The sequence below is a fragment of the Solanum lycopersicum genome, chromosome 4 (genome assembly GCF_036512215.1).
Source record: "Solanum lycopersicum chromosome 4, SLM_r2.1".
Classification (NCBI taxonomy): domain Eukaryota; kingdom Viridiplantae; phylum Streptophyta; class Magnoliopsida; order Solanales; family Solanaceae; genus Solanum; species Solanum lycopersicum.
Window position 1 is genome coordinate 49085256 of NC_090803.1, and position 21396 is coordinate 49106651.

Sequence of the window (21396 nt, forward strand, 5' to 3'; positions counted from 1 at the left end):
AATAAGTGGGTTCAATTGAACCCACTTGAACCACTATGGATCCGCCCCTGGATATGACTATGTAGTTTAACATATCATGAGTAATATACATCAATTGGTTAAGATAAAATATCAATGTATTGAGATACCTAATGAGTGGGAAGGAATAATAAGCGAGATAAAGAAATATAAGCCACAAAATTCATTGTTTGGCAGTACGATGTGAATTACCGGAGCAATGGTGGATAAAGTGCAATACAGACGGAGCTAGCAGGGGAAATCCTAGGGAGAGCTCATGTGCATTTTGCACCAGAAAAAATGATTTTTATCTCGTATATGCTGAGTTAAGATGCATGGAGATCACTAAACTAATTGAATATAACTCTTGAAATTGATTCACTCAGTTTAAGAAATATTATTCTATGGAAATGAAGGATCCTTTGGCAGCTCACAGAATGGACAGAGGAAGTAAGGCATTATAGAAGTGATTTAAATTGTATAATTAAACATGCGTACAAAAAGACAAATTAGGTTGTAAGTAAGCTAGCTAATGTTACATTGGAACAATAGTCCTAATATATGTGAAATATTTTATACATTTATCCAGCTAATGCAGAAAGCTGATAAATGTTGATAAAACACAAATCATCATATTGAGAATCAAAGCTAGAAGCATAAACAACAAGGCTTAATAGACGTGAGAATAGTTAAGCTACCTAGTGTACGCTATGCCAGCTTACAAAAAAGGTCACCAACAAAAGTCGAGGTCCAGCATGTCACATATAGTCTTAGTTTCAAGTTCTAAAAGAGAAGCTTAATGAGACTTCATCGTATTAGTTGGTTGTAAGTAGTTAAAAGGTTGTTAGGAAGATTAAGGATGTTATAGTCTTTTCTATTAAAAGTTGTTATAACTAACTCTTCCAACAGATACAACTATAAAATACATGTTTCTATCATTGTACAAGTTAGCCCTTTGAGCTCATAAATGAATTTCTTCTTCTTTCTCTTCCAATAGTCTTCATAGATTGTGTATACGTTCATGGTATCATATCCATACACAGTGACAATTTGTGGTAGGAAATTTAGGTTGAACAATGAGAGATTTCTTTGTCGATTCACAGATTCAACATATTTTTAGTTTATCTACATATTGGAGTTCACAATTGTTGTTAACCGAGTTTAATTTGTATTCCGCAATAAGTTTTTTCTTTGATTACTAAGTCTCAAGATCGAGTAGCTGAAGAAATAGATCGAGGTATCAACAAATGGAGAAATTGATGGTTTCTTTGCTTTGCCTTCGAATGCAATCTCATCATCTCAAGGTACGGACTACAATCATTCCCTGTTTCTCTGTCCTACTGATGTGAGTGGGGTTAGCCTTATCTCTTTTCAATTACATGGCATTGAGAACTATACATTGTGGATTCGATCTATTACACTAGCTCTATTGCGAAGAAACAAGATAGGATTGGTGGATGGATCTTGTTGGAAGGAAGTGTATGGTGAAGAAATGTGGAGGCAATAGGAGAGGGTAAATGCCATTGTACTTTCTTGGTTGATGAACTGAGTATCTGTTAGCGGAAACGTGAAACTAAAGAACAAGGAAGAACAACAATATTTAACGTGGTTCAGATCAAAATGATTCTACGTCCACCAAAGAACAACTGCACCAATATTTATTTCACTAGACAAAGAATATAAGTGAAATACTACAAGAGAGAGAACACAATGCCTTAGAAGGTGAGAAGGCAAGTGAAAGGATGATTTGAAAATGAATTAAGAGCTACCTATTTATAGGAATAAATTCATCCTATTGATGTCATCCATGACATCGCTATGTGTCAAAATTGTCAAGGTTAAGATAGCAAACCATTATATGGTTTGCCTAACTTTCACCTACCAAGATACAATCTTTGACTTGTATTTCCTACTAATTATCTTCCTACCAAATATTCATATTAATTCATCTTCCGTTTAGTTTGATTCCACAAGAACCAAAACCAACTCTTTCAATCTCCACCTTGGTTTGTGTTCCAAGCATGCGTATAAACAACTCCGGCCAAAACTTCTAAGCTTACTGGGCAATCACATTGTAAGAAACAAAAAGAATCAAACCTTTGTTGAACATACCAACTCCACCTAGCAGTTGTTCTCTTAGAGTTGCATCAATTGATGCATACTCTCGCCAAGTCCTTGCAGTGTGCAAACTTGGCAAGCGGGACTATTTTGGTCAACATGTCTGCAGCGTTATCGTCTGTGATAACCTTCTCAACCTTGATAACTCCCTTTTCTACGACTTCTCGAATAAAATGAAATCTGACATCAATGTGTTTGGTGCGCTCATGAAATCTTTGATTTTTAATCAAATGAATAGCACTTTGACTATCACATTTTAGAATTGATTTAAGCTGTGTTGAACTCAATTCTGCCACCAAACCTTTCAACCAGATAGCTTCTTTCACTGCCTCCATTGCTGCCATATATTCTGCCTCTGTTGTAGACAAAGCGACAATCGACTGTAAAGTCTATTTCCAACTAACGACACTGCCAACGAGAGTAAAGATGTATCCAGTTGTGGACCTCCTTCGATCAAGATCCCCTGCATAGTCAGAATCAACATAACCGAGAATTGAAATACCTTCACTTTTCCGAAAGGTTAGGCCAACATCAGGAGCTTCTTTGAGATATCTCAATATCCACTTGACAGCTTCCCAATGCCTTTTTCCTGGATTTGCCATGTACTTGCTTACTACACTTACAGATTGGGCAATATCTGGACGTGTGCATACCATAGCATACATAATGCTACCAACTGCACTCGCATAAGGAACCTTTGACATATGCTCCACCTCATCCATAGATTGAGGCATTTGTAACTCTGATAGCTTGAAATGAGAAGCTAAAGGTGTACTTACAGGCTTGCTCGTATCCATATTGAATCTTTCAAGAACTTTTCGGATGTACCTCTTCTGAGAAAGATGTACAACACCATTTTCTCTTGAAATTTCCATTCCAAGGATTTTCTTTACAACTCCTAGATCCTTCATGTCAAATTCCTTGCTCAACAGTTTCTTCAAAATATTTATCTCTGTGATGTTGTTAGCAGCAATAAGCATATCATCAACATACAACAAAAGATAAATCATAGAGTTACCAGACATCTTCTTGTGATACACACAACTATCAAATGCACTCCTCGAAAATCCATGTGTAGTCATGAATGCATCAAACCTCTTGTACCACTGTCTTGGGGATTGCTTCAAACCATACAAAGACTTCTTCAGTTGGCATACATGGTCTTCTTTTCCTTCAGCTAGGAAACCTTCAGACTGATCCATATAGATTGTCTCTTCTAGATCACCATGTAAAAAAGCAGTTTTGACATCAAGCTGTTGAAGCTCTAAATCAAACTGTGCAACCAATGCTAGCAGCACGCGAATTGAGCTATGTTTCACGACTGGAGAAAAGATCTCATTGTAGTCAATTCCCTCCTTCTGACTGAAACCCTTTGCAACCAATCTCGCCTTGAACCTAGCAGCTTCCACTTCTGGAATACCTTCTTTCTTTCTGTAGATCCATTTGCATCCAACTGTCCTTATCCCCTTTGGCCTTTTAACTAAGACCCATGTCTCATTTCTGTGAAGAGACTCCATCTCTTCCATCATGGCCAACTGCCATTGTGCAGCATCTTTGCAAGAAGTTGCTTCAATATACGAAGAGGGCTCGAGATCCTTAATCTCTTCTTCTGCAGCTACGAACGCTTGTGCAATCAGATTTTCTTGCTCTATAAGACGTTCTGGTTTCCGTATCCGCCTTTTGTCCCTTCCCTTCGCAATTGTGTATGGTTCATTGGAAGCAAGTTCTTCTTCATCTTTTGACTCATCACTTTGAGTCTCTTGATCCCGTTTCTTGGTAAGCTCCATCGGTAGCTCCACCTGCTCGTTGTTCTCGTTTCTAGATGACTCCACAGAAACTTTACGAGGATCAAGTATAGAGGATTCATCAAAGGTAACATCTCTACTAACTACAAATTTGAGTAAAGACAAACACCATAGTATGTACCCTTTTACTCCATCAACATACCCTACGATATGGCCTTTTTAGCCCTTTGTTCAAGCTTACCTTCATTAACATGATAATAAGTTGGACACCCAAATATTCACAAGTATGAATAGTTAGAGGGTTCACCTGACCAGACCTCATTCGGAGTCTTAAAGTCAATCGCTGATGCTGGAGACCGATTGACAATATGAGAAGCAGTATGAACTGCTTCAGCCCAAAATTCTTTGGACATCTTAGCTTGTAAGAGCATACAACGTGCCTTCTTAAGAAGAGTTCTGTTCATTCTCTCGGCAACTCCATTCTGCTGTGGTGTGTGCCTGACCGTCTTATGCCTTGCGATCCCATGAACCTTGCAGAAATCATTGAACTCTTCACTGCAAAACTCCAAGCCATTGTCCATGCGAAGATACTTGATTTTCCTCTCAATTTGATTTTCAACCAAAATCTTCCACTCTTTAAATGCTTCAAAAGCATCACCTTTTGTCTTCAGGAAACGCACCCAAACCTTTCGTGAAAAATCATCAGTGAATGTGAGAAGATACCTCTTTCCTCCCTTTGATGGAAGCTTAGAGGGACCCCATAAATCTGAATGGATGTAGTCTAGCACCCCTCCCGTCTTGTGCTTGCCAGTGTTGAAGCTGACCTTTTTATGCTTCCCTAAGACGCAGTGCTCACAAAATTCAAGTGTGCTGATCTTCTCACCATTCAAAAGGTTGCGGTTGCTCAACATCTCCAATCCTCGTGCGCTCATGTGGCCTAGTCTCATGTGCCATAATTTTGCCTTGTCATCATTAGATAACTACACTGTAGATACATTTACAGAGCCAATAATGGTGCTTCCCGCAAGTGTGTAGAGGCCATCCTCCAGCTTGGCCTTCAACATGACTAAAGACCATTTAGTCACTTTCATAGTTCCTCCTTCACTCATGTACTTATAGCCTTGTTTATCTAAAGTACCCAGGGAGATCAAATTCTTTTTTAGATCAGGAACATGACGGACTTCTGTAATAGTGCTCATGATTCCATCATGGTAGCGAACATGAACTGAACCAATGCCAACTATTTTACAAGTTGCATTATTGCCCATTAATACAGTTCCTCTGCTTGTTTCATAGTTGCTGAACCAATCTTTTCGGAATGTCATATGCAGAGTACAACCAGAGTCTAAGATCCATTTGTTGTTATAGACTCCATTATTGCATGATGTTGTTAGTACATAATCATCATCATTATCATGTACTTTCTCAATAATGGATGCACTCACCTTTTCTTTGGACTTCGACATAGGGCAATCTCGTTCAAAGTGGCCCTTCTTGTGACAGCCCCAACACTCCGCATTCTTTTTGTTCACACGAGACTTTGATCTGTACTTCGATTTGATCCTTCCCTTTTGGCTAGTACGACCTCTTACAAAGAGTCCACTAGCTTCGTCACTTTTGTCTCCTTCAAAATGCATCCGCACATCACAAGAGTTTAGTGCTTGCTGCACTTGCTCAAGTTTAATAGGTTGTTTGCTATACATCATTGAATTCTCAATATCACGATATTTTGAAGTCAATGAAAATAGTAAAGAACATGCAAGTGTCTCCTCGTCCTTTTTAATTCCAGCAGTTTGTAAGTCCATCACAAGTTTATTGAACGCATCTAGATGGTCTTGCAACAAAGTACCTGAATCCATCTTAAATGTATGAAGATGCCGTTGTAACAACATCCTTGTTGTCACTAACTGGTCCTGGTAAAGCCCTTCCAGCTTTTCCCATAACTCTTTGGCCGTCTCTTCGTCACTTGTTCTCACTTCACAAAGTACGTTAGGTGCAAGGGACAGTTGGATTGCACTCAATGCATCTCCTTCAATCTTTTCCTTGTCGGATTCCGATATCTTATCGGGGTACTTTCTGTCAATAGCATGGATTGAACCTTCCTTCCGCAGTAACGCTATCATCTGGATTTTCCAGATATTGAAGTTGTTGTGCCTACTAAATCTATCAATTTCAAACTTCATGGAACTCATTTTTTTTACTTGTTCTTCCTTTTCTACTACAATGTATTTGGAACTACAGAAAACCAAAGTAATCCTTTTCTGATGTGAAAGTTCAGACTGTGCTACAACCACAGAGCATACTCAGACAGAACCTTGCACTGATACCAATTGTTAGCGGAAACGTGAAACTAAAGAACAAGGAAGAACAACAATATTTAACGCGGTTCAGATCAAAATGATCCTACGTCCACCAAAGAACAACTGCACCAATATTTATTTCACTATACAAAGAATATAAGTGAAATACTACAAGAGAGAGAACACAATGCCTTAGAAGGTGAGAAGGCAAGTGAAAGGATGATTTGAAAATGAATTAAGAGCTACCTATTTATAGCAATAAATTCATCCTATTGATGTCATCCATGACATCGCTATGTGTCAAAATTGTCAAGGTTAAGATAGCAAACCATTATATGGTTTGCCTAACTTTCACCTACCAAGATACAATCTTTGACTTGTATTTCCTACTAATTATCTTCCTACCAAATATTCATATTAATTCATCTTCCATTTAGTTTGTGTAACGATTCAAAAAAAAATTTATAAATAAGAATAAATAAGTATTTAAGGGCGTAATTGTCCTTTCACGTTTTAAATGAATAAATAAATAAATAAATAAATAAACAGATTTGTATTTATTTATTTTAAGTGTTATTTGACTAATTCTTGAATTAGTCTTCTAATCCAAATAGTCCTCTCTCTCTCACGCTTCTTAACTCCCTCTCTCACGTTCTCCATCTTCCTCACATTTTTTCTGCCAAAATATCAACATTTTTCATGTTTGAAGAACTCACAAAAATTTTTAAGCAAAAGAAAAAGTAATCAAAACGTCAAGGCTAAGAGAGGTTCGTCGAGAGAGGTATACTTTGAAGTGAATTGGGAGTGGTTTGGAGGAGTTTTCCGGGCAGCAACATTAAAGTTTGAACATCGATTAAGGTATGGGTTTCTCTCATGGAATTCTTTTTCCAAGAGTACTTTCTTTCGGACGTTTCTTAAACTCTTGAAACTAAGGTTGTTCCCCTTCGTATGTCCTTGTCCTTAGCTCCCTAATCAATTTGTAGGATGGGTATGTTGTGCTGCTAGATTTTTGCTTGAATGATGTGTTTAAATTAAATATGAATGTGTTTATGTGCGGGAAATCGCGATAATGATCATCAAAATATGACCGGAAAAAGTTGATGTATGGGTGTGTATAGGGCAGTGTTTTAGGCATTGTTTTGGGGTATATAAGTTGTTTATTTATCATGTATTTTATGTGTGAAATGGGTGTGCAATGTGATGTTCATTTTGATGAAGCATAGTGAAGTGAATGAACCATGAAATCTCCCTAAGAACTAATGTGAAACTTGATGAAAAAGTGCAGAAAAATAGTGGAATAAATTTCCAAAAACCTAGAAATAGGTTTAAAAAGAATCTGGAAATTTTTGGATGTCAAAGAATTAAAAAAAAACGTTTAGAGGCCTGCAGGGATGGAACCCAGGACCTCCCTGCAGCTGCCTTAACAAAAAAAAAAGATTTAAAAAGGGAATGTTGGGGGCGGGGATCGAACCCGCGACCCCCATTCGCGAAAAAGAAAAAAAAACAGAAAACGGATGCCGGGGGCGGGGATCGAACCCACGACCCCCGTTCGCAACAAAAAAAAATATAAAAAAGGGGATGCAAGGCATGGGGATCGAACCCACGACCTCAGGGCTGAAGGGGGGATAAAAATATTAAGGGAATAAAGGTGAGGCTGTGGGGGTTCGAACCCACCACCTCACAGCCTCCATTCCCAGCGAAATTAAGAGGAAAATAAGGGGGGCTGTGGGGGTTCGAACCCACAACCTCCCTATTCAAGCGAATTTAATTAAAAATAATAATAATAGTAAATTAAAATTCTAATTAAAGTTGTAAAATTAATTCTCTTATGTAAACATTGAGATTTAATTTAGAATTTTAATTAAAAATAGAATATTAATTCTTTTATGTAAATATTGAGATTTAAATTGGAATTCTAATTAAATTAGAAAATTATTCTTTCATGTAAATGATTGAAATTTAATTTAGAATTCTAATTAAAATAGAAAATTTATTATTTCACGAAAATGTTGAGACTTAACTTAGAGTTCTAAATTTATGAATATTAGAACTAAAATCAATGAAAAATATAAATGATATCCAAATAATTCAAAATTTGGGTTCTCGTGTCCAAACCTCCGTATTGATACATAAGTCATACGTGAGTGAAATATTCAAGAATAATGTCATCTACTTAGATCAAAAATCAAAGATCTTGGCATATATACAAGATACATAAGTCTTGTAATACATAATCTTAGAAAAACAAGAATTCACTTAACGAACTATAAATGAAGCCTCATGGCTTGTATGTATAGATATATAAGTTTAACATACGTTCAAGAATAAGTGAACCTAAGATATTCGTAATGAAATGAAGAATGTGGTGACAATCATGATGTGAGGTTAATGCATATGATGAGAGCAATCTTAAATGAGCCTAAGTAAATATTACCGATACATACTCACCAATGAGAGTGTAAGATAATGAAGAGACCAGTCTCTATGAATACTCTAATAAAAATATTGAGTTTAAAACACTTAATACTAATGATGAGATGAGAAATCATCTATTGAGCTATGATGTCCTCATACTAGAAGCAAACTTCTATGATGTATGAGTTGAATGTAATAGAACTTTATACCGAGCACCGATAGGCTAGCTATGAGTGGTGATGCCTTCTTTCGGGAAGGGCGGAGGTTCACGTAATTCTCATGAGATGAGACTGTCCGGCTTGCCGGGTATGGGTCTCCATACATCTCCTAGTCTTTGAACCTATATTGCCACTATAGGGATCTGGCGGGGTTAAATTCCCATATACGCTAGCATGTTATTGAATCGCTTTGGCCAGTGATTCAACCTCTTTTCGGTGTGGGGAAGACACTGGATTTCATGATGCTCACATGATCTATGTCGGTTAAAGTTAAAGTTCCCAATGAATGAATGAGGCCAGCCTCAAATGAATCATATAAAGAAATGAATGATACCGAAGGTGTTAGGATAGGATAATCAAGAGATGAGCTAGATTCAGGTAATGACATTAGGTCATTCCTGATCATTGCACAGCAAACCCGATGAAAGTCTTAAACTACATCCTAGGTATAGCTGGTGTTTGCACTGGCCTATGAATGAATTGAAATGAAATACGAATGAATGAGTGAAGCAGACTCTGTGTTTGCTAAAGAAGGCTCCCTAGTTGAGGTCCCATATGTTGAGCCCTCATTTTGGAAAGTCTTAAAGTTAAGTCTATGATAATAAGGTCTCATGGTATACGAATGAATAATATGAAAGAAAGTATGTGTTATATGTTATGTGTTATATGAATATGTTATGTTTTGTGTGCCATACGATAATTATAATGATGCATGTCACCCTCATGGCATAACTTTCCCAATCTCAATTTGGCAAGTCCACTGACTTGACTTCCAAAAATCATGTTGTTAGGAAAGAGCTATTCTTTCTCATGCATGTCCCTGGTGTGTATTTGCATATACTCACACTTCGCACAAGTGTGTACTAATTCCATACGAACATCTACTTTTAGGTGCAGGCACAGGTGGACGCTAGAGCTACAGGTTCGTTGTCGCAGCTATCCGGACATCAGTATTCATCCGGAGTTTGGTAGGTCCTCATGCTTTCGAGGATGCTACTGTTTTACATTCTAGCGTAGTTTTAGAGTTGAGCTAGTGGAGCATGTTCCACTAGCGTTTCTTTTCTGTTTTTGTTCAAACTTTGTATTGGTGCTATTTTGGCCGATATACAATTAATACTTAATGAATTATTTCTTTCAGTTGCTTATCTCTTAAATGTTAGATGGTTGATGATGAACGATTATGAAATGTTAAGAATGTTCAGCAAGTATGATTAAAGAATCAAAAATTTCAAATTTTCTGCTAAAATTAATCTATGTAAAGTAAGAATGACGTAAGCAGGCTTGTCTGCGACCTCTGAGAGGTCAACGACGCCGGTCTCGTCTGGGGTCTAGATTCCGGTCGTGACAAAGTTGGTATCAGAGTGTTAGGTTAAATTCCTCGAATAATGAGTTCACATCAACCACATTGAGTAGTTTCTAAGTCATGGTAGTGAAGTGCACCACTATCCTGGATTAGAGACTGCATGATGCGTAGGAAAGACTTCCCTTCTTCTGATCTTATTGTGCTTTTCCTAATGTTTGAATTCTTGGTGTTACGAACGTGTCTAACATCAACCTTGTTGTTTTCAGAGAATGAATACTTGGGGAACTAAGGGTCTGAGGACGGGAGTAGTAGCAGCTAGGGGTAATCAGAATCCACCCCAGGCTCCAGCTGAAGGAGTGGCCATGCCAGTGAACCCAGCTGGGTTGACTGATGCGGAGGTGAGGGCATCTCTAGCCCAGATGGCACAAGCCATCACGATGCAGGCTCAAGCTATAATTGCCCAAGTCAACCGGCAGGATGTTCTGAGGGAAAACCCACCGGTTCGCAGCATAGCTGACAGACTGCGAGACTTCACGAGGATGAATCCTCCAATTTTCACAGGGGCTAAGACTTCAGAAGATCCTCAGGAATTTATAGACGAGTTGCATAAGATACTGGTGGCCATGGGGGCCACTGATATTGAGAAGGCTGAGTTGGCTTCCTACCAGCTCAAAGATGTTGCACAGACTTGGTGCAAAATGTGGCGAGATAGCCGTGTCCTAGGAGGGGTGCCAGTCACCTGGGAGCTGTTCAAGACAGCATTTTTGGAAAGGTTCTTCCCTAGAGAGATGAAAGAGGCCAAGGTTGAGGAGTTCATCAACCTCAAGCAAGGATCCATGACTGTCAGGGAGTATTCGCTGAAGTTTGTGAAGTTGTCAAGGTATGCTACTCCCTTGGTTTCTACCAGCAGGGAGGAGATGAGCAAATTCCTCACAGGAATCAATGGAGACCTGGAGGAGGATTGTCAGGCTGCGATGCTCCATGATAATATGGACCTTTCTAGATTAATGATGCATGTCCAGCAGGTAGAGGACAGCTGAAAGAGGAGAGGTGTACGTGATGTTAGGAGGCCTAGGCCTCAAGATCAGGCAGGTCCCAGCCATGGAGGCCATAGAAACAATTTTGGCGTCCGCGAGCAGCCCAAATTCAAGAAGGGGCAACAGAGTGCTGGAAATTCTGACCCTCAGAGAAATACAACACCTAGAGGAGGCAGACCCGAACCCAAGAGGGGCAATAGAGGTGAGATGCAGCATCCAAGGAAGACTTGTACTAAGTGTGGCCGAACTCACCTTGGAGAATGTAGACAGGGCACTAATGCCTGTTTCGGTTGTGGTAAGAGTGGACACATGGTCATAGACTGTCCCCAGAACAGAGGTCAGGCTGGGGGTAATGCTCAGCCTAGGCCTACCCTACATAATGCAGCAGCAGCCGAGCCTCCGAAGAGGAACAGATTTTATGCCTTGAAAGGTAGGGAGGAGCAGGAGAAGTCCGCTGATGTGGTCACAGGTATGCTGCAAGTATTCTCAACTTCTGTTTATGCTTTACTTGATCCAGGGTCTACACTTTCCTTTGTGACTCCTCTACTTGCCCTTACTTTTGAAGTACTACCTGAAGTCCTGCATGATCCTATAGTGGTTAGTACGCCTTTAGGAGAAAATGTGAAAGCTGATAGGGTATACCAGAATTGCCCAATAGTTGTGAGTGGCAGGGCTATGTGTGCAAACTTGATTGAGTTACCCATGCATGATTTTGACATTATTCTTGGCATGGACTGGCTTCACAGCCATTATGCTTGCTTGGAATGTCGTAGTAGAGTGGTGAGGTTTCGTTTCCCTAATGAAGAAGAGTTAGTCTGGGAGGGGTACAATCCGACTCGCCCTAACCCCTTGATTTCAAATCTTAAGGCCAATAAAATGATGGCCAAAGGGTTATTATGTCATCTAGTGAGTGTTAATGATTTATATCATGATGTTCCTTCCATAGACTCGGTGCCTGTAGTAAATGAATTCCTAGATGTGTTTCCTGAAGATTTGCCTGGAGTCCCTCCCCTTCGAGAGATTGACTTTGGTATCGACTTAGAACCTGATACTAAACCAATCTCAATTCCTCCTTATAGAATGGCTCCAGCAGAACTCAAGGAGTTGAAGCTGCAGTTAAAGGATCTCACTGATAAGGGTTTCATTCAGCCGAGCATATCCCCTTGGGGCGCTCCAGTGCTGTTTGTAAAGAAAAAAGATGGGACCCTTAGAATGTGTATCGATCATCGGCAGCTCAACAAAGTCACTATAAAGAATAAGTATCCACTTCCCAGAATTGATGATTTGTTCGATCAGCTCCAAGGGTCTAGTTTCTTCTCTAAGATTGATCTTCGTTTAGGGTATCATCAACTTAGGGTTAGGGATGGGGATGTCCCAAAAACAGCTTTTCGTACCCGTTATGGTCATTATGAGTTCTTTGTTATGTCATTCGGTCTCACGAATGCACCTGCTGCATTTATGGACCTCATGAACAGAGTCTTCCGTGAATACCTTGACTCTTTCGTCATAGTATTCATTGATGACATCCTCATCTACTCTAAGACCAAGGAAGAGCATGAACAACATTTGAGACTAACTTTGCAGGTACTTAGACAACATCAGTTGTATGCCAAATTCAGCAAGTGTGAATTCTGGCTGAGATCAGTGACCTTCCTGGGCCATGTTGTGTCCGATCAAGGTGTAGAAGTGGACCCCAGAAAGACTGAAGCAGTTAAGAAGTTGCCAAAGCCTCTTACACCCACCGATATCCGTAGCTTTCTGGGATTGGCTGGTTACTACCGCAGGTTCGTGGAGGGATTTTCTTCCATTGCTGCCCCACTTACAACCTTGACAAAGAAGAAATCCAAGTTTGAATGGACGAATACTTGTGAGAAGAGTTTCCAGGAGCTCAAGGACAGACTCACTTCAGCCCCGGTGCTTACTCTGCCTAAGAGTGGCGAGAATTACACTGTCTATTGTGATGCATCTAGGGTCGGTTTGGGATGTGTTCTTATGCAGGCTGGTAAGGTGATTGCTTATACTTCCAGACAGCTCAAGATTCATGAAAAGAATTATCCCACTCATGACTTGGAGTTGGCAGCTGTGGTGTTTGCGTTGAAGTTATGGAGGCATTATCTGTATGGAGTACACGTGGATGTGTTCACGGATCATAAGAGTCTCCAGTACGTGTTCACGCAGAGGGAGCTGAATCTACGGCAACGCAGATGGTTGGAGCTGCTGAAGGATTATGACATGAATGTGCACTATCATCCAGGTAAGGCTAATGTTGTGGCTGATGCTTTGAGCAGGATGAGCATGGGGAGTACAGCCCACGTTGAGGATGAGAAGAAGGAGCTAGTGAAAGAGGTACACAGACTGGCCAGGCTGGGTGTGCGGTTGGTTGACTCTACTAGTGGAGGTGTTTCAGTTCACCCTAGTTCTGAATCATCCCTGATAAGTCAAAAAGGGTCAGCATCTCCATCCTGTGTTGATGGAGATGAAGGACTCAGTGTTGTTAAAAATGAATGAGTCTTTTGCTTTGGGAGATGATGGCATACTTAGATACCAGAACCGGTTGTGCGTACAAGATGTAGATGATTTACGGACCAAGATTGTTACAGAGGCCCATGGTTCCAGATATTCCATACATCCAGGTTCCACAAAAATGTATCATGATCTTAAGCAGATTTATTGGTGGGATGACATGAAGAAGGATATTGCAGACTATGTGGCTAAGTGTCCTAATTGTCAGCAGGTTAAGGCAGAACATCTTAAGCCTGGTGGTCTGACTCAGATTATTGAGGTTCCGACTTGGAAATGGGAGTCCATTAATATGGACTTCGTAGTTGGTCTTCCGGGGACTAGGAGGCAGCATGACTCTATATGGATTGTTGTGGACAGATTGACTAAGTCTGCCCACTTTATCCCTGTGAAGTCTACTTACAGGGCCGAGGATTACGCGAGACTTTACATTGATGAGATTGTGAGATGGCATGGGATCCCTTTGTCTATTATTTCAGATAGAGGAGCTCAGTTTACTTCGCATTTTTGGAGATCTTTCCAGAAAAGCTTAGGCACGCAGGTGAAACTTAGCACTGCCTTTCATCCTCAGACAGATGGGCAGGCAGAGCGCACTATTCAGACATTGGAGGACATGTTAAGAGAGTGTGTGATTGACTTTAGAGGTAATTGGGATGACCATCTACCTTTGATAGAGTTCTCGTATAATAATAGCTATCACTCCAGCATTGGGATGGCACCGTTTGAGGCATTGTATGGTAGGAGGTGTAGATCTCCGGTTGGGTGGTTCGAGGTTGGAGAGTCATCTATTTTGGGTCCAGAGATCATTCATGAGGCCTTGGAGAAAGTTAGAATGATTAGGGACAGGTTGGCTACTGCTTACAGCCGACAAAAGTCATACTCAGACAACCGAAAGCGACCCTTAGTATTTAACATTGGTGACCAAGTTTACTTGAAGATATCGCCTATGAAAGGGGTGATGCGATTTGGTAGAAAAGGGAAGCTTAGTCCGAGGTATGTGGGGCCATATGAGATCCTACAGCGCGTGGGTGAGGTGGCCTATGAGTTAGCATTGCCTGCGAAGCTAGCTTCTGTTCATCCAGTCTTTCATGTCTCTATGTTGAAGAAGTGCCTAGGTGACCCAGCATCAATCCTACCTGTAGAAGGTTTGGGGGTTGGTGAAGACTTGTCCTATGAGGAAATACCTGTTGAGATCTTAGACAGACAGGTCAAGCGGCTGAGGAATAAGAAGATTGCCACAGTGAAGGTATTGTGGAGAAACCATCTTGTTGAGGGTGCTACGTGGGAGGCTGAGGCCGACATGAGATCCCGATATCCACATCTTTTCAACTCTTGAGGTTAGGCTTCCTACTCGTAAGACTATAGTTCCTTATCTTTTCGTATTTGTTGCTATTGGCTGATTGTACATAGCAATTAAGTTTTGATCTGATTGGCATTATGATGTGTAACGGTAGTGTCATTCGAGGACGAATGTTCCTAAGGGGGGATAATGTAACGATTCAAAAAAAATAAATATTTATAAATAAGAATAAATAAGTATTTAAGGGCGTAATTGTCCTTTCACGTTTTAAATGAATAAATAAATAAAAAAAACAGATTTGTATTTATTTATTTTAAGTGTTATTTGACTAATTCTTGAATTAGTCTCCTAATCCAAATAGTCCTCTCTCTCTCACGCTTCTTAACTCCCTCTCTCACGTTCTCCATCTTCCTCACATTATTTCTGCCAAAATATCAACAGTTTTCATGTTTGAAGAACTCACAAAAATTTTTAAGCAAAAGAAAAAGTAATCAAAACGTCAAGGCTAAGAGAGGTTCGTCGAGAGAGGTATACTTTGAAGTGAATTGGGAGTGGTTTGGAGGAGTTTTCCGGGCAGCAACATTAAAGTTTGAACATCAATTAAGGTATGGGTTTCTCTCATGGAATTCTTTCTCCAAGAGTACTTTCTTTCGGACGTTTCTTAAACTCTTGAAACTAAGGTTGTTCCCCTTCGTATGTCCTTGTCCTTAGCTCCCTAATGAATTTGTAGGATGGGTATGTTGTGCTACTAGATTTTTGCATGAATGATGTGTTTAAATTAAATATGAATGTGTTTATGTGCGGGAAATCGCGATAATGATCATCAAAATATGACCGGAAAAAGTTGATGTATGGGTGTGTATAGGGCAGTGTTTTAGGCATTGTTTTGGGGTATATAAGTTGTTTATTTATCATGTATTTTATGTGTGAAATGGGTGTGCAATGTGATGTTCATTTTGATGAAGCATAGTGAAGTGAATGAACCATGAAATCTCCCTAAGAACTAATGTGAAACTTGATGAAAAAGTGCAGAAAAATAGTGGAATAAATTTCCAAAAACATAGAAATAGGTTTAAAAAGAATCTGGAATTTTTTGGATGTCAAAGAATTAAAAAAAAAACGTTTAGAGGCCTGCAGGGATCGAACCCAGTACCTCCCTGCAGCTACCTTAACAAAAAAAAAAGATTTAAAAAGGGAATGTTGGGGGCGGGGATCGAACCCGCGACCCCCATTCGCGAAAAAGAAAAAAAACAGAAAAGGGATGCTGGGGGCGGGGATCGAACCCACGACCCCTGTTCGCAACAAAAAAAAATATAAAAAAGGGGATGCAAGGCATGGGGATCGAACCCACGACCTCAGGGCTGAAGGGGGGATAAAAATATTAAGGGAATAAAGGTGAGGATGTGGGGGTTCGAACCCACCACCTCACAGCCTCCATTCCCAGCGAAATTAAGAGGAAAATAAGGGGGCTGTGGGGGTTCGAACCCACAACCTCCCTATTCAAGTGAATTTAATTAAAAATAATAATAATAGTAAATTAAAATTCTAATTAAAGTTGGAAAATTAATTCTCTTATGTAAACATTGAGATTTAATTTAGAATTTTAATTAAAAATAGAATATTAATTTTTTTATGTAAATATTGAGATTTAAATTGGAATTCTAATTAAATAAGAAAATTATTCTTTCATGTAAATGATTGAAATTTAATTTAGAATTCTAATTAAAATAGAAAATTTATTATTTCACGAAAATGTTGAGACTTAACTTAGAGTTCTAAATTTATGAATATTAGAACTAAAATCAATGAAAAATATAAATGATATCCAAATAATTCAAAATTTGGGTTCTCGTGTCCAAACCTCTGTATTGATACATAAGTCATACGTGAGTGAAATATTCAAGAATAATGTCATCTACTTAGATCAAAAATCAAAGATCTTGGCATATATACAAGATACATAAGTCTTGTAATACATAATCTTAGAAAAACAAGAATTCACTTAACGAACTATAAATGAAGCCTCATGGCTTGTATGTATAGATATGTAAGTTTAACATACGTTCAAGAATAAGTGAACCTAAGATATTCGTAATGAAATGAAGAATGTGGTGACAATCATGATGTGAGGTTAATGCATATGATGAGAGCAATCTTAAATGAGCCTAAGTAAATGTTACCCATACATACTCACCAATGAGAGTGTAAGATAATGAAGAGACCAGTCTCTATGAATACTCTAATAAAAATATTGAGTTTAAAACACTTAATACTAATGATGAGATGAGAAATCATCTATTGAGCTTTGATGTCCTCATACTAGAAGCAAACTTCTATGATGTATGAGTTGAATGTAATGGAACTTTATACCGAGCACCGATAGGCTAGCTATAAGTGGTGATGCCTTCTTTCGGGAAGGGCGGAGGTTCACGTAATTTTCATGAGATGAGACTGTCCGGCTTGCCGGGTATGGGTCTCCATACATCTCCTAGTCTTTGAACCTATATTGCCACTATAGGGATCTGGCGGGGTTAAATTCCCATATACACTAGCATGTTATTGAATCGCTTTGGCCGGTGATTCCACCTCTTTTCGGTGTGGGGAAGACACTGGATTTCATGATGCTCACATGATCTATGTCGGTTAAAGTTAAAGTTCCTAATGAATGAATGAGGCCAGCCTCAAATGAATCATATAAAGAAATGAATGATACCGAAGGTGTTAGGATAGGATAATCAAGAGGTGAGCTAGATTCAAGTAATGACATTAGGTCATTCCTGATCATTGCACAGCAAACCTGATGAAAGTCTTAAACTACATCCTAGGTATAGCTGGTTTTCGCACTGGCCTATGAATGAATTGAAATGAAATACGAATGAATGAGTGAAGCAGACTTTGTGTTTGCTAAAGAAGGCTCCCTAGTTGAGGTCCCATATGTTGAGCCCTCATTTTGGAAAGTCTTAAAGTTAAGTCTATGATAATAAGGTCTCATGGTATACGAATGAATAATATGAAAGAAAGTATGTGTTATATGTTATGTGTTATATGAATATGTTATGTTTTGTGTGCCATACGATAATTATAATGATGCATGTCACCCTCATGGCATAACTTTCCCAATCTCAATTTGGCAAGTCCACTGACTTGACTTCCAAAAATCATGTTGTTAGGAAAGAGCTATTCTTTCTCATGCATGTCCCTGGTGTGTACTTGCATATACTCATACTTAGTACAAGTGTGTACTAATTCCATACGAACATCTACTTTTAGGTGCAGGCACAGGTGGATGCTAGAGCTACAGGTTCGTTGTCGCAGCTATCCGGACATCAGTATTCATCCGGAGTTTGGTAAGTCCTCATGCTTTCGAGGATGCTACTGTTTTACATTCTAGCGTAGTTTTAGAGTTGAGCTAGTGGAGCATGTTCCACTAGCGTTTCTTTCCTGTTTTGGTTCAAACTTTGTATTGGTGCTATTTTGGCTGATATACAATTAATACTTAATGAATTATTTCTTTCAGTTGCTTATCTCTTAAATGTTAGATGGTTGATAATGAACGATTACGAAATGTTAAGAATGTTCAGCAAGTATGATTAAAGAATAAAAAATTTCAAATTTTCCGCTAAAATTAATCTATGTAAAGTAAGAATGACGTAAGCAGGCTTGTCTGCGACCTCTGAGAGGTCAACGACGCCGGTCTCGTCTGGGGTCTAGATTCCGGTCGTGACAGTTTGATTCCATAAGAACCAAAACCAACTCTTTCAGTATCTAAGAGTCTTAGTGGGGTTGATTTTGCTTCGAGTGCTTTGTAAGTTTGGAATGACTTGAAAGAGAGATTTGATAGAGTAGATGACTCTAGAACATACAGTCTTCACAATGACATTGTAACATTGCAACAAGGTACTAATTCCATTACTTAGTATCATTCAACAATTAAAAATTTGTGGGATGAGCCTGAACTTTTAGTGCATGCACCTTTTTGCAACTGTGATAAATTGAAAGGATTTGTATCTCACATGAATTTGCAAAAGTTGTACCAGTTTCTGATGGGGTTAAATAATTCTTATCAACAACACAAAAGTCAGATTCTGATGTTGAACACTCTACATACTATTAATCATGCTTATGATATGATAGTGGGAGATTAAAGCCAAAAAGTAGTGATGTCTCACAACAACATGAGAATGGACACAGTTAGTGCTGACTATAGCTATGTATTCGAAATTTGCATCTACCTCTGGTGTAAATTAAAGATTAAAGAGGAACTCAGTCTTGATTTGTGACTTTTGTAATTGTAAAGGTACAATTACAAAATTGTAGGGTATCCACCTGAACTTCAAGTAAAAAGAGAAGCCATAAAGTACTGCATCAAATGTCAATCCTGACTAGGTTCATTTCTCATATGGTATGAATACTAATGTGCAGGTACCAAGATGGGGAAGAAAATCAGATAGATCTCAAAGTGATTATGGTGTACCAGGTCTTTATAGTTTCTCTAAGTTGGTGAACCAACCTGAACTGGAGATGAAGCAACTATTGAAGGGTTGCACTTTCACAAAGGATAATTATGATCACATTCTCAAAAGTTTTCAGCACAAGACATATATTGCCTCATTAGATTATAATGTTATACCTGTTACTGCTCACACTGTAGGTAAATCATTACATGTTCTTGTTACTAATAGATTATGAATTGTAAATACTGGTGCTACCAATCATTTGGTATCTAATTTAGGTTTTATATATGTTTAGCAAAGGCACTATTTCAAAATTAGAGTTTCTTAAGGTTGTGTACTTACCTAATGGAGACAGTACTCAAGTGCATTAGGATATAATGGTATTATTTCCAATGTGTTGTATCTACCTGACTTCCAGTATAATTTGATGTTTGCCAGAAAGTTAACAAAGTAGCTAGGTTGTCAATTACTTTGTTCCCTAATTGATGTGTTTTCCAGGAACTCTACCGTGGAAAAGTGAAACAAATTGGTGAAGAAACAGGTTGTTTGTATAATCAAAAGCATGCCAGTGATCAAAGGGATATAACTTTAAATGTATCTCAAGTGTCTACAGATGTAGAGTTGTGGCACCAAAGGCTAGGTCATGTCTCTTCTGGTGTACTTGCTAAAACGTTTTATAAATAAAGACAGTTAGTATAAGGTGTGTAAATGTTTAGTTTGTCCTTATGCCAAGCAAACTAGATTTAGTTTTCTTACTAGAAGTAGCAAGACTTGTGAATGTTTTGAATTGATTCCTATAGACCTTTAGGGTCCATATAATAAAGCTACTTTTGATAGAAACAAGTATTTTTTTACTATAGTAGATGACTTTTCAACAATAACTTGGTTGTTTCTTATTAAATATAAGTATGATGTTTTTGTCTTCATACAAGGGTTTGTGCAGTATGTTCATACTCAATTTGCCAAGATTGTGAAGACAATAAGATTTGATAGTGGCACTGGATTTGTAAACTTTAAGCGTGCAAGTATGTTTCAAAAGTTAGGTATCATGCATCATAGGTCTTGTCTATATACACCCCAGAAGAATGGGGTGGCTGAAAGAAAACACAGAAATTTACGTGAGGTAACAAGACCATTCAGATTTCAGGCAAAAATTCCTATCAAGTACCGGGGGCGTTGTGTATTAATAGCAGCCTACATTATCAACAGACTCCCTAGAAGTGTCCTTCATTTTCAAACTCCCTATGAGAGATTATATGGTAGCAAACCATTACTGTCACATTTTAAGACTATTAGTTGTTTATGTTTTGCCAAAACTCTTGCTGAACATGACAAACTAATGCCTAGAGCCAGGTCAGCTATTCATATGGGGTATTCAACAACACAAAAATAGTACATTCTTCTGGATCTTACCACCAATGTATTTTTTGTAAGCAAATATGTTATGTTCAGAAAGGACATGTTTCCTTTTTCATATCATAAAACTCTGGAAGACACTGTTTTTTCACATATATATTACAAGGAGATCCAGATTTCAATTTTCATGAGTTTTTTCATCCAGCTTATGTGTCTTGCAATTTTTATCATGAAGGTCATGCACGTGTCCTTGCAAATTAGGAGTCTGAGCAAATTGGATATCAATAACCTGATCAACATATGTATGAGAGTTCAAATGATAACACGACTGCATTAGATGATCCTTTAGAAAAAGCAAGCATATGTAGTTCTTCTTCTGGTACTGAAACTCTTACGGATTCTAGTCAAGAGGGTCAGCAGGTTGTGGTATCAACTGATATAAGAAGGTTCATTAGAACTAAGTAGTCTCCTGCTTTGATGAAGATTTTGTTACACAAAAGTCTATGAAGTATCCTATGGGAAATTATGTGAGATATAATCATCTCTCATTCTCTTATAAGTGTTATATTATTTTTTTTCGGCACTAAAGGAACCTAGTAATATGCTTAAACTGTGACAGATCAAAGGTGGATA

General features: G+C 38.6%; 1 protein-coding gene across 2 annotated transcripts; it reads left to right on the plus strand.

Annotated features, from left to right (window-relative positions):
- Positions 1 to 918: 918 nt before the first annotated feature.
- On the plus strand, positions 919 to 20962 carry LOC138348291 (uncharacterized). Of its 2 annotated transcripts, XM_069297154.1 has the most exons (3): positions 919 to 1301; positions 19376 to 19604; positions 19906 to 20962. In XM_069297154.1, the coding sequence occupies exons 1-3, from the start codon at positions 1245 to 1247 to the stop codon at positions 19938 to 19940; spliced, it is 321 nt and encodes a 106-aa protein (XP_069153255.1). In that variant the 5' UTR covers positions 919 to 1244; the 3' UTR covers positions 19941 to 20962. The 2 variants fall into 2 exon arrangements, 1 of the variants encoding a protein (XP_069153255.1); XR_011220714.1 differs by lacking the exon at positions 19376 to 19604.
- Positions 20963 to 21396: the final 434 nt, after the last annotated feature.